At 46.3% G+C, this 13,407-nt stretch overlaps 1 protein-coding gene across 1 annotated transcript in view; it reads right to left on the bottom strand.

The window, feature by feature from the left end:
* Window positions 1-13,407, bottom strand: part of ints4 (integrator complex subunit 4) — a 72,242-nt gene that overhangs the window by 47,640 nt on the left and 11,195 nt on the right. The window contains exons 2-5 of the mRNA XM_052025682.1: window positions 9,889-10,086; window positions 6,977-7,094; window positions 4,531-4,637; window positions 1,287-1,472 (exon numbers count right to left, since the gene is read on the bottom strand). Of these exons, the coding sequence (XP_051881642.1) occupies window positions 1,287-1,472; window positions 4,531-4,637; window positions 6,977-7,094; window positions 9,889-10,086 (609 nt within the window). The remainder of the gene's footprint in view (window positions 1-1,286; window positions 1,473-4,530; window positions 4,638-6,976; window positions 7,095-9,888; window positions 10,087-13,407) is intronic.

Genomic DNA, 13,407 nt, shown 5'->3' with positions numbered 1-13,407 from the left:
TACCCTGTACTACCTCAACGCACTGTGTAATGAATTGATCCGTATGAACTGTATGCAAGACAAGTTTTTCACTGTACCTCAGTACACGTGACAATAATAAACCAATACCAATACCTCATCCATAAGTAAAGTCACTGTGTGTTTGGACTAGTCTGTATATGGCATAATGCTATTCCACCCACAGAGAGATACATATGTGGACCCGACACACATCCTGGGACCCTCCCATCCACAGGTTACTGAACACAAACTCGTGGGACTTCTTTCATTTTCTGTCACAGCGCTCATCTGAACTGCTGCTTCAGGATTTGATCAAAAAGAAAAATTTGTATCTCTACAGGTTACACAGTCAAGTCTCTGGGAACTGGAATTGGATTAGTATTGTCACTGTCCCCGAGATACAGTGAAAAGCTTTTGTTTTGCATGCCATTCCATACAGAAGTACACCGAGGAAAATACAGTGCAGAATATAGTGTTGTAGTTACAGAGAAAGTGCAGCACAGGTAGACAGATAAAGTGCAAACAAAGTGTAAGACTTGAATCGCAGCTCTACAAAACTCTGGTTAGACCACACTTGGAGTACTGTGTCTAGTTCTGGTCGCCTCATTATAGGAAGGATGTCGAAGCATTGGAAAGGGTGCAGAGATTTGCCAGGATGCTGCCTGGCTTACAGAGTATTCATTATGAGGAGAGACTAAGGGAGCTAGAGCTTTACTCTTTGGAAAGGAGGAGGAGGATGAGGGGAGACATGATAGAGGTGTACAAAATATTAGGACAGCCAGTGCCTCTTTCCCAGGGCACCAATGCTCAATACAAGAGGGCATGGCTTTAAAGTAATAGGTGGGAAGTTCAAGAGAGATGTCAGAGGGAGGTTTTTTACCCAGAGAGTGGTTGGGGCATGGAATGCGCTACCTGCGGTGGTGGTGCAGGCAGGTACACTGGTCAAATTCAAGAGATTTCTAGGTAAGCACCTGGAGGAATTTAAAATAGAGGGATATGTGGGAGGAAGGGGTTAGATAGTCTTAGGTGAGGTTTAAAGGTCGGCACAACATGTTGGGCCGAAGGGTCTGTAATGTGCTGTACTGTTCTATGAATCCTCAACCATCTGATGGGGTGAGAGTGTACCTGTTAAGCCAGGGTTGATATGATGGGAGAGAATTCCTAAGGCAGCTTGGTACAAAACAGGGAGACTGGGTGGAGTGGAAGCCTGAGGCCTTCCCAGTTTGCCTGACTCGAGTACCCACCGACCCTGCACAGAATGGCAGGCGCACAGTAATCCAGCTCACCATGGCTTTCATTGCTGCTGTTCGGACTCTTGGATCCTGGTCAGTGAAGGAGTCGCTGATGATCTTCTGCACGTCTTTGGCCGCCACGCTCTCCAGCTCCTTCGTCCCCAGTCTCTCAAGGGACCCCAAGCAACCAATCAGCTGCAAGCATTTGTTCCGTACTACATGGGATGTGTCCACCAGGTGCTGATCATTTGCATAGAAACAACAACACAGCAGTTACTGGAAATGAAAGACATGCATTTTTATAGTTTCTTTATCACCCTAGAGCACTCTAGGTCTAATAAAGTACACTTGGACACGCCAATGACACATGTTGGCCATTTGACACACAGCAAGTCCTTCAAAAGAAATGAGACAATGACTAAATAGTTTCGGCGGCACAGTAGTGTAGCGGTTAGTGTAATGCTATTACAGCGCCAGTGACCCGGGTTCAATTCCGGCCGCTGTCTGTAAGGAGTTTGTACGTTCTCCCCGTGTCTGCGTGGGTTTCCTCCGGGTGCTCCGGTTTCTTCCCACATTCCAAACAAAAGACGTATGGGTTAGAAAGTTGCAGGTATGCTTTGTTGAGGCCGGAAGCGTGGCGACACTTGCGGGCTGCCCCCAGAACATTCTACGCAAAAGATGCATTTCACTCTGTGTTTCTATGTACATGTGACTAATAAAGAAATCTTGTCTTACTTTAAGTATGGTTCTGATGAAAGATCATTGACCTAAAATGTTAACCCTGTTTCTCTCTGCCTGACCTGTGAGGGGTGACCTCATAGAAGTTTACAAAATCATGAGGAGTATGGATAAGGTGGACAGTCATAGTCTTTTCCCCAGGGCTAGGGAGTCCAAAACTAGAGGGCACAGATACAAGAGGGGTGAGATTTAAAAGAGACCTGAGAGATAACTTCTTTGCACAGAGGATAGCAAGTACCTGGACCGAGCTGTCAGAGGAAGTGGTTGAGGTGGGTACAACTGCAACATTTAAGAGGCATTTGGATAGGCACATGGAGGGGAGGGGCCGAAATGGGCAACTGGGACTAGCAGGGAGGATGCAATGGTCAGCATGGATCAGTTGGGCCGAAGGGCCTGTTTCCGTGCTGTATTACTCAATGACCTACTGAGGATTTCCAGCACTCTCTCCTTTTATGTTAGATTTCCAGCATCTGCAGCGCTTTCCAACTGATTTTAGGTTTGGCTGCGGGATAATTACTGGCCAGGACACCGGGCAGAATTCCTGTCGGATTCTTCAGAATGATGGATCTGGGATTGTTTACACCAATCTGAGGGAGAAGATGGCCAGTGGGACAATGGTTTAATATCTCAACTGATGGGCACGGACTCAGTAACGCACTGGAGTGTCAATTTGACCAGCAAGCGCATCTTCCTGGAGTAGGACTTGAAACCACAAGCTTCTGACTCAGGAAGTGAAAAGTCTAGGAAGCCTCAGGCTCAATTCCCACCCCACCCACCCTTCCCATATTGTATTGATCTGTCCTGATCAATACTACCTGTTTCATCAGCTCTGACTTAGCAAGTACCACGTTCACTTCCAACTCAGGTTCAAGTCCAACTCTACAGACTGGAGCACCTAATCCAGGCTGTTCACTCCCAATGAGCCATGGCTGCCCTAGGAATCAATCTGCCTGTGAATTCTAACACAGATTCACGGGAGAAAATCATAGTCAGCCCAATTCATCCATGCGGACCAAGACGCCTACCTGAACTACTCCCATTTGCCCACGTTTGGCCCACATCCTTCTAAATGTTTCCTATCCACGTACCTGTCCAAATGTCCTTTAAACATTATAATTGCACCTGCCTTTACCACCTCTTGTTCCATACACCCTTTATGTGAAAAAGTTGGAACCTGACCCCTTTAAACCTCTCAGCTGAAACCTATGTCCTCTAGTTTTAGACTCCCCTACCCTGGGAAAAAGACTGACCATCTATACCCCTCACGGTTTTATCTACCTCTATAAGGTCACCCTCAGCCTCCTAGTCTTCAGGAAAAACAGCCCCAGCCTCTCCAGTCTCCTTATTTTTCCTGCACCCTCTCTAGGTTAATGACATCCTTCCTATAGCTGGGCGACCAGACCCGCACCGACAATACTCCAAGTGCGATCTCCTCGACGTCTTGTACAGCTGTAACATGACGTCCCAACTCCTGTACTCAGCACCCTCCCTGATGAAGGCGTAGGTCAGGGCGATCAACGCTGCTCATTGTGTTTAAAAAAACTGGAGGTCAGAAGGAAGAGTTGGAAATCACACCATTAGCTGAGTGGGATGAGCAGATACGTCTGAATATCTGAGTCAGAGTTCTGCAGCAAAGCAAGATAAGATTTCTTTATTAGTCACATGTACATCGAAACACACAGTGAAATACATCTTTCTGCGTAGAGTGTTCTGGGGGCAGCCCGCAACTGTCGCCATACTTCCGGGGCCAACGTAGCATGCCCACAACTTCCCAACCCATACGCCTTTGGAATGTGGGAGGAAACCGGAGCACCCAGAGGAAATCCACGCAGACATGGGGAGAACGTACCAACTCCTTATGGACAGCGGCAGGAATTGAAACCGGGTCGCTGGCGCTGTAAAGCGTTACGCTAACCGCTACACTACCATGCCTGCCCTTAGCTCACCTCATCCATGACGAGTTTTTGCCCAGCTACACTAACCCCATATGTCCGTGTTAGGAGTGTTTCCTTCTATGTCTTGTTAACTTCATTTCCCTCTCCACAGACGCTGCCTGATTTGTTGAGTATCCCTAGAACTATGTTTTGATTTCCAGAATTTGCAGCATCTTGTATCATACAATTCCAGCAATTTTACTTTCATCTCCAATGTCCATTCATTTGTTTACACCTCCTCCAGAAAGACCAGCTGCAATTAGCGAGGCTTCACCCTCTTCTCACACCCTTGCGTTGTTCAGTCCTGACTGACCTCTATCCCTATCACAGACACCCCCTTCATTCTCTCTTCTCTCTAGTCTTCCCTCCAGCTTAAAACGTGCTTAATTTTTAAACCTTTCCCAGTTCTGATAAAATGTTGACTCTGCGGCTCTCTCCACAGATGCTGCCTGACCTGCCGAGTATTTCAACAATACATTACCGCACCCACCAGTCCGTGAAAGTGGAATGGATTTGAAGGGGATTTCCTGTTGCTAAAATATTTTTATACTTAGTCTGCCAGAAGTCATTTGTTCTCTGTTTCTCCCACCAACAACCAGGGAATCAGAATCAACTCTGTTTCTTACCTTACATCCAATCTCAACCAAACGGAAGCTGAGAGGCAGGTTGTCTTGCAGCTGAATGCCAATCACCAAGGTGGTGTCCAATAACTGGGCAAGGACGTGGTGAGATTCTGCAACAATATGGCACACATGAAAGCAAATACTCCAATACAGCCAATGCTACTCTTGTTAAGAAACATCACCAAGTATCTCAATCATTTAGACAACTTTTCCCAATAATATGATAGAAAATTGGCTGACTGGAAGTCAGAGAGTGGGAACAAATGGGTCTTTTTCAGGATGGCTGCCGGTGACTAGTGGATTTCCACAGGGGTCAGTATTCTTGCTGCCTTGGTAAAGCAGCCAACATTATCAAAGACCCCAGCCACCCGGGACTTTCTCTCTTCGCCCCCCTCCCATCAGGCAGAAGATAGAAAAGCCTGAAAGCGCGTACCACCAGGCTCAAGGACAGCTTCTATCCCACTGTTATCAGAATATTGAAAGGTTCCCTAGCACGGTAAGATGGACTCTTGACCTCACAGCCTACCTCGTTATGACCTTGCACCTTATTGTCTGTCTACACTGCACTTTCTCTGTAACTGTAACACTTTATTCTGTATTCTGTTATTCTTTTACCTTGTACTACCTCAATGCACTATGAATTGATCTGTACGAATGGTATGCAAGACAAGTTTCCACTGTACCTCGGTGCAAGTGACAATAATAAACCAATTCCAATACTGGGACCATAACTTTCCACTTTACACGTTACTGATCTGGATGAAGGAACTGATGCCATTGTGGCCAAGTTTGCAGAAGATACCAAGATAGGTGGAGGAACAGGTAGTGTCACACAGGCAGGGAGTCTGCAGGACGAACAGGTTGTGAGAGCGGGCAAAGAGGTGGCAGATAGAATATAGTATAGGGAAGCATGAAGTTATACATTCTGGTAGGAGGAAGAAAGGTGTAGACTTTTCTAAATGGGGAGAAAATTCAGAAATGGGAGGTCAAAGGGACTTGGGAGGTTAACTTTCAGGTTGAGTCAGTAGTAAAGAAGGCAAATGCAATGTTAGCATTCATTTCAAGAGGACCAGAATATGAAAGCAAGGATGATTGAACACTGAGCTCAATAAGATGTTTGGGCACGTGGTAAAATGACATAATTCACCCCTCCTCAGTTCACCAATCACCGTGGACTGTTGTCTCACCCCTCCCCTTTTGCTCATCATAATGGTCATCTCCCATCACCACTGAGGGTTTCGACCAGAAGCGTCGACAATTCCTTTCCTCCCACAGATGCTGCTCGGCCTACTGAGTTTTTCCAGCAGGTTGATTGTTGAGACAGAGAGAGAGAGTCTGGTTGAATGCAACACCAACAACTCTCGAGAAGCTCAGAGCAGCCCACTTGATGGGCAACCTATTAAACTCCCTTCCACCACCAGCGCACAGTGGTCGCAGTGTGCACCGTCTACACAACGCACTGCAGTTCTGGCCCAGGCTACTCCGACAGCCCCTCCCAAACCCGTGACCTCCATCACTAAGCAGGACAGGGGCAGCAGGTGCAGGGGAACACCACCACCTGCAGGCTCCCCTCCAAGCTTTCAGTGGAGAGCATTCGGACTGGTTGCATCACAGCCTGGTATGGCGGCTCCAATGCGCAGGGTCGCAAGAGGCTGCAGAGGGTTGTAGATTCAGTCAGCTCCATCGTGGGCACAACCCTCCCCACCATCGAGGACATCTTTAAGAGGCGGTGCCTCAAGAAGGTGGCATCCATCATTCTGGTCCTCTTGAAATGAATGCTAACATTGCATTTGCCTTCCTTACTACTGACTCAACCTGCAAGTTAACCTCCCAAGTCCCTTTGACCTCCAATCTCACCACCCGGGACATGCCCTCTTCTTGTTACTACCATCGGGGAGGAGGTACAGGAGCCTGAAGACCCACACTCAACGATTCAGGAACAGCTTCTTCCCCTCCGCCATCAGATTTCTGAATGGTCCATGAACCCATAAACACTTCCTTGTTATTCCTCTTTTGCACTATTTGTTTTTGTAATTTACAGTAATTTTTATGTCTTGCACTGTACTGCTGCCGCAAAACACGTACGTACGTCAGTGATAATAAACCTGATTCTGAAGTCACACACCATCCTGACTTGGAAATATAATAGACATTAATTCACCGTCACTGGGTCTAAATCCTGGAACTCCCTCCCCAACAGCACCGTGGGAGCCCCTTCACCAGAATGACTGCAGCGGGTCAAGAAAGCAGCTCATTACGACTTTCTCAAGAGCATTTGGGGATGGGTAACAGATACTGGCCATGCTGGCAAAGCCCAGATTCCGAAGACAGAATATAGAAAAATCAAATAACTGGTGTAGTAACAGAACCAACACACAATAAAACACAAACAGTGACTGTATATTCCCATCCTTTGCTGTCCTACTACTATTCTGCATTTGCCTCTTACTTTCATTGTTCAGGGCGACGATGACATCATCCACAATGCAGTCAGGTACAAAGCCCGAAGTTTTCGACAGTAACCCAATCAAGGAAGCAATCTTCAGTCTGACAGAGCTCTCACTCTCCTGTGAAGGAAATACAGGTGAACAGAGTCACAGTCACTTTCCCCACACAGCCCCTACAACGAGATGGACTCTGACCTCACTATCTACCTTGTTGTGACCTCGCATCTTATTGCACTGCACTTTTAGCTGTGCCACTTTACTCTGTACTGTTATTGTTTTTACCTGTACTACATCAATGCACTCTGTACTAACTCAATGTAACTGCACTGTGTAATGAATTGACCTGTACGATCGGTGTGCAAGACAAGTTTTTCACTGTACCTCGGTACAAGTGACAATAATAAACCAATACCAAAGGAACAGCGAGTTACATTTAAACCTTAAGATGCTCAGAGGTTATTCACAGGAACGATTATAAAACAAAATTCAATGAGTGTTATCAGACAACAGTTGACGAGAGATAAAGGATATTGGAGAGTGGGTGGGGATGGTGGCTGGGGAATAACTAGAAATCTGTTCAAATAGGTCAGAGAGTTGTACAACACAGAAACAGGCCTTCCGCTCCTGCCAACCGTTGCAACCATCTATACTATTTACTTGCATTAATTCCATAGCATTCAATGCCTTAGTCGTTCAAGTGCTCGTCCAGATCCTTCTTGAAGTTGGAGGCTGAGGGCAGACCTGATGGAGGTTTATAAAATTAGGAGAGGTATAGATAGGATAAAGAGTCTCTTTCCCAGGGTAGAAATGTCAAATACTAGAGGGCACAGCTTTAAGGTGAGCGGGGGAAAGTTTAAAGGAGAGAGAGAAGGATGGTAGTTTCAGGAAGGTAATTGCTAAGCTTTGGTGGCAATTGGCTTAAGGCATGGCCGCTGAAGGAAGTGGAGTGTGCAAGTTAGAAGAATACAGCACCTTTGCAGGACAGGAGTTCACAGAGACAGTCGGGAGATGAGGTTATGGGTGTTTTATATGGTTTTAATGAATTCAAAAGTTTTGTAAAGACGGAAGATTTCCCCTCCCCACCTCCCCCTAGTTAAATACACTGCTAAAGGACAGAGGAGGCAGTGAGGGACTGAATGTCAATCCGTGATTACAATTCAGATTACAACCTCAGATCTTCCTCTCACCATAGAATCATAGAACAGTACAGCACAATACAGGCCCTTCGGCCCACAATGTTGTGCCAACCTTTAAACCTCGCCTAAGACTATCTAAGCCCTTCCTCCCACATATCCCTCTATTTTAAGTTCCTCCATATGCCTATCTAGTAACCTCCTGAATTTGACCAATGTACCTGCCTCCACCACCGCCCCAGGCAGCGCATTCCATGCCCCAACCACTCTCTGGGTAAAAAACCTGCCTCTGATATCTCCCTTGAATTTCCCACCCATTACTTTAAAGCCACGCCCTCTTGTATTGAGCATTGGTGCCCTGGGAAAGAGGCGCTGGCTGTCTACTCTATCTATTCCTCTTAATAGTTTGTACACCTCTATCATGTCTCCTCTCATCCTCTTTCTCTCCAAAGAGTGAAGCCCCAGCTCCCTTAGTCTCTCCTCATAATGCATACACTGTAAACCAGGCAGCATCCTGGTAAATCTCCTCTGTACCCTTTCCAATGCTTCCACATCCTTCCTATAATGAGGCGACCAGAACTGGACACAGTACTCTGTGTGGTCTAACCAGAGTTTTGTAGAGCTGCATCATTACCTTGCGGCTCTTAAACTCGATCCCACGACTTCTGAATGCTAACATCCCATAAGCTTTAACTACCCTATCCAACCTCTCAACAGACTTTCAAAAGGGAGTTGAATCAATAGTCGAGGGAAAATAATTCACAAGGCGATGGGGAAGGAGCTGGTTAATAGACTGCTTACACAATAGGCATAAACTCAATGGGCCAAAAGGCCTCCTTCTGTACCATAACAATTCCATGATTCTATTCTGTGCTCACAGGGATAAGGGAGCCATAGAGGGATACAGCACGGAAACAGGCCCTTCAGATGATCATCAATGCTACATTAATCTTTTTTTAAAGAAAGATTCTTCCCACATTTTCATCAGCATCAGCACCACCCACCCACCCCACCGGATTCTACCACTCACACTAGGGAGAATTTACAGTGATTAATTAACTTACTGACCCGCACATCTTTATTTAAGCAGTTTTTAGACGGATCCGTGAACAAGCAGAGAATGGAGGGATAAGAACCACGTGCAGGCAAATGGGATTAGTTTAGACTGGCATCATGGCTGGTGCAGACATGGTGGGCCGAAGGGCCTGTTCCTGTGCTGTACCTGTTGCTATGTTCACTGTACTACCTTGGAAATAATTCTATGATTCTATTATGCATTATGAGGAGGGACTAAGGGAGCTACGGCTTTACTCTTTGAAGAGAAGGAGGATGAGAGGAGACATGATAGAGGTGTACAAAATATTGAGAGGAATAGATAGAGCGGACAGCCAGCGCCTCTTTCCCAGGGCACCAATGCTCAATACAAGAGGGCATGGCTTTAAAGTAATGGGTGGGAAGTTTCAAGGGAGATATCAGAGGAAGGTTTTTTTTTACCCAGAGAGTGGTTGGGGCATGGACTGCTTTGCCTGGGGTGGTGGTGGAGGCAGGTCCATTGGTCAAATTCAAGAGGTTACTAGATAAGCATATGGAGGAATTTAAAATAGAGGGATATGTGGGAGGAAGGGGTTAGATAGTCTTAGGTGAGGTTTAAAGGTCAGCGCAACATTGTGGGCCGAAGGGCCTGTAATGGGCTGTACTGTTCTATGATTCTATGAAACCGATCTGCTGGCAGGACTGAGATTAGTTACAGAGGAGACTGCCAATTTGGGCAGGGACTGTACCTTATAGTAGTGGTCGAGGAGGATGCGCACAACTCCCTCCACACTCTCTGCCTCCACGGGCTTCTTTGCAAACTGCAGCAGATACTGCAGCGCTTCAGTGGGGCTTGTGGATTTGCACAGGTCAATGTGGAGGGCTGCTGATTTGCTGGGCTTTGCCAGTCGGAGTTTCTTGGCTGGAATTTCTTCATGTGGCTGTTGCTATGTTTGAAGAGAGAAAAACATTAATGAAGAGAATTAATTTAGCAAACTATAATTTTGGCTTCACACAAGAGACCAACATAGTTCAGCTTCTCCAGCTTTATACTCCAGTGACTGGTAGAACCATAGAACACTACAGCACAGAAAACAGGCCATTCGGCCCTTCTAGTCTGTGCCAAAACTTTGGTCCGCTAGTCCCATTGACCTGCACCCAGTCCATAACCCTCCAGACCTCTCCCCTCCATGTATCTATCCAATTTATTCTTAAAACTTAAGAGGGAGCCAGCATTTAGCACGTCAGATGGTAGCTCGTTCCACACTCCCACCACTCTGTGAAAAAGTTAGACATAGACATAGAAAACCTACAGCACAATTCAGGCCCTTCGGCCCACAAAGCTGTGCCGAACATGTCCCTACCCTAGAAATTACTAGGCTTACCCATAGCCCTCTATTTTATTCACTCCATATACCTATCTAACAGTCTCTTGAAAGACCCTATCATATCAGCCTCCACCACCGTTGCCAGCAGCCCATTCCATGCACTCACCACCCTCTGAGTAAAAAACTTACCCCTGACATCTTCTCCATATCTACTCCCCAGCACCTTAAATCTATGTCCTCTTGTGGTCACCATTTCAGCCCTGGGGAAAAGTCTCTGACTATCTACCCGATCAATACCTCTCATCACCTTATACACCTCTATCAGGTCCCCCCTCATCCTCCGTCTCTCCAAGGAGAAAAGGCCGAGTTCCCTCAGCTGCTTTCATAAGGCACGCTCCGCATTCCAGGCAGCATCCTTGTAAATCTCCTCTGTACCCTCTCTATGGCTTCCACATCTTTCCTGTAGTGAGGCGACCAGAACTGAGCACAATACTCCAAGTGGGGTCTGACCAGGGTCCTATATAGCTGCAACAATACCTCTCTGCTCCTAAATTCAATTCCCCGATTGATGAAGGACAATACACCATATGCCTTCTTAACCACAGAGTCAACCTGCGCAGCCACTTTGAGCGTCCTATGGACTCGGACCCCAAGATCCCTCTGATCCTCCACACTGCCAAGAGTCCTACCATTAATACTATATTCCGCCAACATATTTGACCTACTAAAATGAACCACTTCACACTTATCTGGGTTGAACTGCACCTGCCACTTCTCAGCTCAACTTTGCATCCTATCTGTCCCTCTGTAACCTCTGACAGCCCTCCAAACTATCCACAACACCCCCAACCTTCGTGTCATCCGCAAACTTACTAATCCACCCCTCCACTTCCTCATCCAGGTCGTTTATAAAAATCACAAAGAGTAAGGGTCCCACTACAGACCCCTGAGGTACACCACTGGTCACTGACCTCCACTCAGAATACGACCCTTCAGCAACCACTCATTGCCTTCTGTGGGCCAGCCAGTTCTGGATCCACAGTGCAATGTCCCCTTGGATCCCATGTCTCCTCACCTTCTCCATAAGCCTTGCATGGGGTACCTTATCAAACGCCTTGCTGAAATCCATATACACAACATCTACTGCTCTCCCTTCATCGATGTGCTTAGTCACATCCTCAAAAAATTCAATCAGGCTCATAAGGCAGGACCTGCCCTCCACAAAGCCATGCTGACTATTCCTAATCATATTATACCTCTCCAAATGTTCATAAATCCTGCCTCTCAGGATCCTCCCCATCAGCTTACCAACCACTGAGGTAAGACTCACCAGTCTATAATTCCCTGGGCTATCACTACTCCCCTTCTTGAATAAGGGAACAACATCTGCAACCCTCCAATCTTCTGGAACCTCTCCCATCTCCATGGACGACACAAAGATCATCGTCAGAGGCTCCGCAATCTCCTCCCTCACCTCCCACACAAACCTGGGGTACATCTCATCCGGTCCTAGCGACTTATCTAACTTGATGCTTCCAAAAGTTTCAGCACCACCTCTTTTCTAATATCTACATGCTCAAGCTTTTCAGGCCGCTGCATGTCCCCACTACAATCTCCTAGATCCTTTTCCGTAGTGAATACTGACGTAAAGTATTCATTAAGTACCTCCGCTATTTCTTCCGGATCCATACACACTTTCCCACTGCTGCATTTGATAGGCCCTATCCTTTCGCATCTCATCCTCTTACTCTTCACATACTTGTAGAACGCCTTGGGGTTTTCCTTAATCCTGCCCGCCAAGGTCTTCTCATGTCCCCCTCTGGCTCTCCTAATCTCTTTCTTAAGTGCCTTCCTTTTAGCCTTGTACTCTTCCAGATCTCTAACATACCTAGCTAATGTTCCTCCTAAATTTTTCCCCTTTCACCCTAAAGCCATGTCCTCTCGTACTTATCTCTCCTAATCTAGGTGGAAAGAGCCTACTCGCATTTACTCTGTCTATACCCCTTATAATTTTGTAAACCTCTATCAAATCTCCCCTCATTCTTCTACGCTCCAAGGAATAAAGTCCTAACCTGTTCAATCTTTCCCTGTAACTCAACTCCTGAAGACCCGGCCACATTCTAGTAAATCTCCTCTGCACTCTTTCAATCTTACTGACATCCTTCCTATAGTTAGGTGACCAGAACTGCACACAATACTCCAAATTTGGACTCACTAATGTCTTATACAATCTCACCATAACCTACCAACTCCTGTACTCAATACTTTGATTTATGAATGCCAGGATGCCAAAAGCCTTCTTTACAACCCTGTCTACCTGTGACGCCACTTTCAGGGAATTATGTATCTGAACTCCCAGATCCCTTTGGTAAACTCAACACAAAAGGCAATCATGCTCTTGCTGCGAATTTCAAAGACCTATCCAACTAATCCCAGTCCCTGGCTCAGTTCCCACATCATGACAAATGTTTCCTCACTTATTATTTATCCAATTCTGTTCTGAGAGTTACTGCTCAATTGGCTTCAGGCAGGACACTCCAGATCATAAATCACTGGATGAAAAAGAATGTTCTTCCTCTTCTCTCCAGTATTTATCTTAAGTATTTATCAACAGAATGGCCACTTTTAGTTTTGAAGTGCATGTGAATGGTTGCAGAGATGACAGGGAAACCAAGTGCAGGGGAAGTAAGTAAAAAAACACTCACTAATGAACCCACCAGGGAATGCAGAAGAAACAGCCTTACTCAAAATGTGGAACTCTGTCACAGGGAATGGCTGATAACAGCAAAGATGCATTTTAGGAGAAGCTTCGAAGTACCTCCCTCTGGAACTGGATCCTTGATTTCCACATTGGGAGACCACAGTCAGTGCAGATCCTCCGCCATCAGATTTCTGAACGGTCCACGAACCCATGAACACCACCTTGTTATTCCTCTTTTG

This window comes from Pristis pectinata, chromosome 11, assembly GCF_009764475.1.
Source record: "Pristis pectinata isolate sPriPec2 chromosome 11, sPriPec2.1.pri, whole genome shotgun sequence".
Taxonomy (NCBI): Eukaryota; Metazoa; Chordata; class Chondrichthyes; order Rhinopristiformes; family Pristidae; genus Pristis; species Pristis pectinata.
The sequence above is the reverse complement of the archived record's forward strand: the minus strand, read 5'-3'. Positions and strand labels throughout refer to the sequence as shown.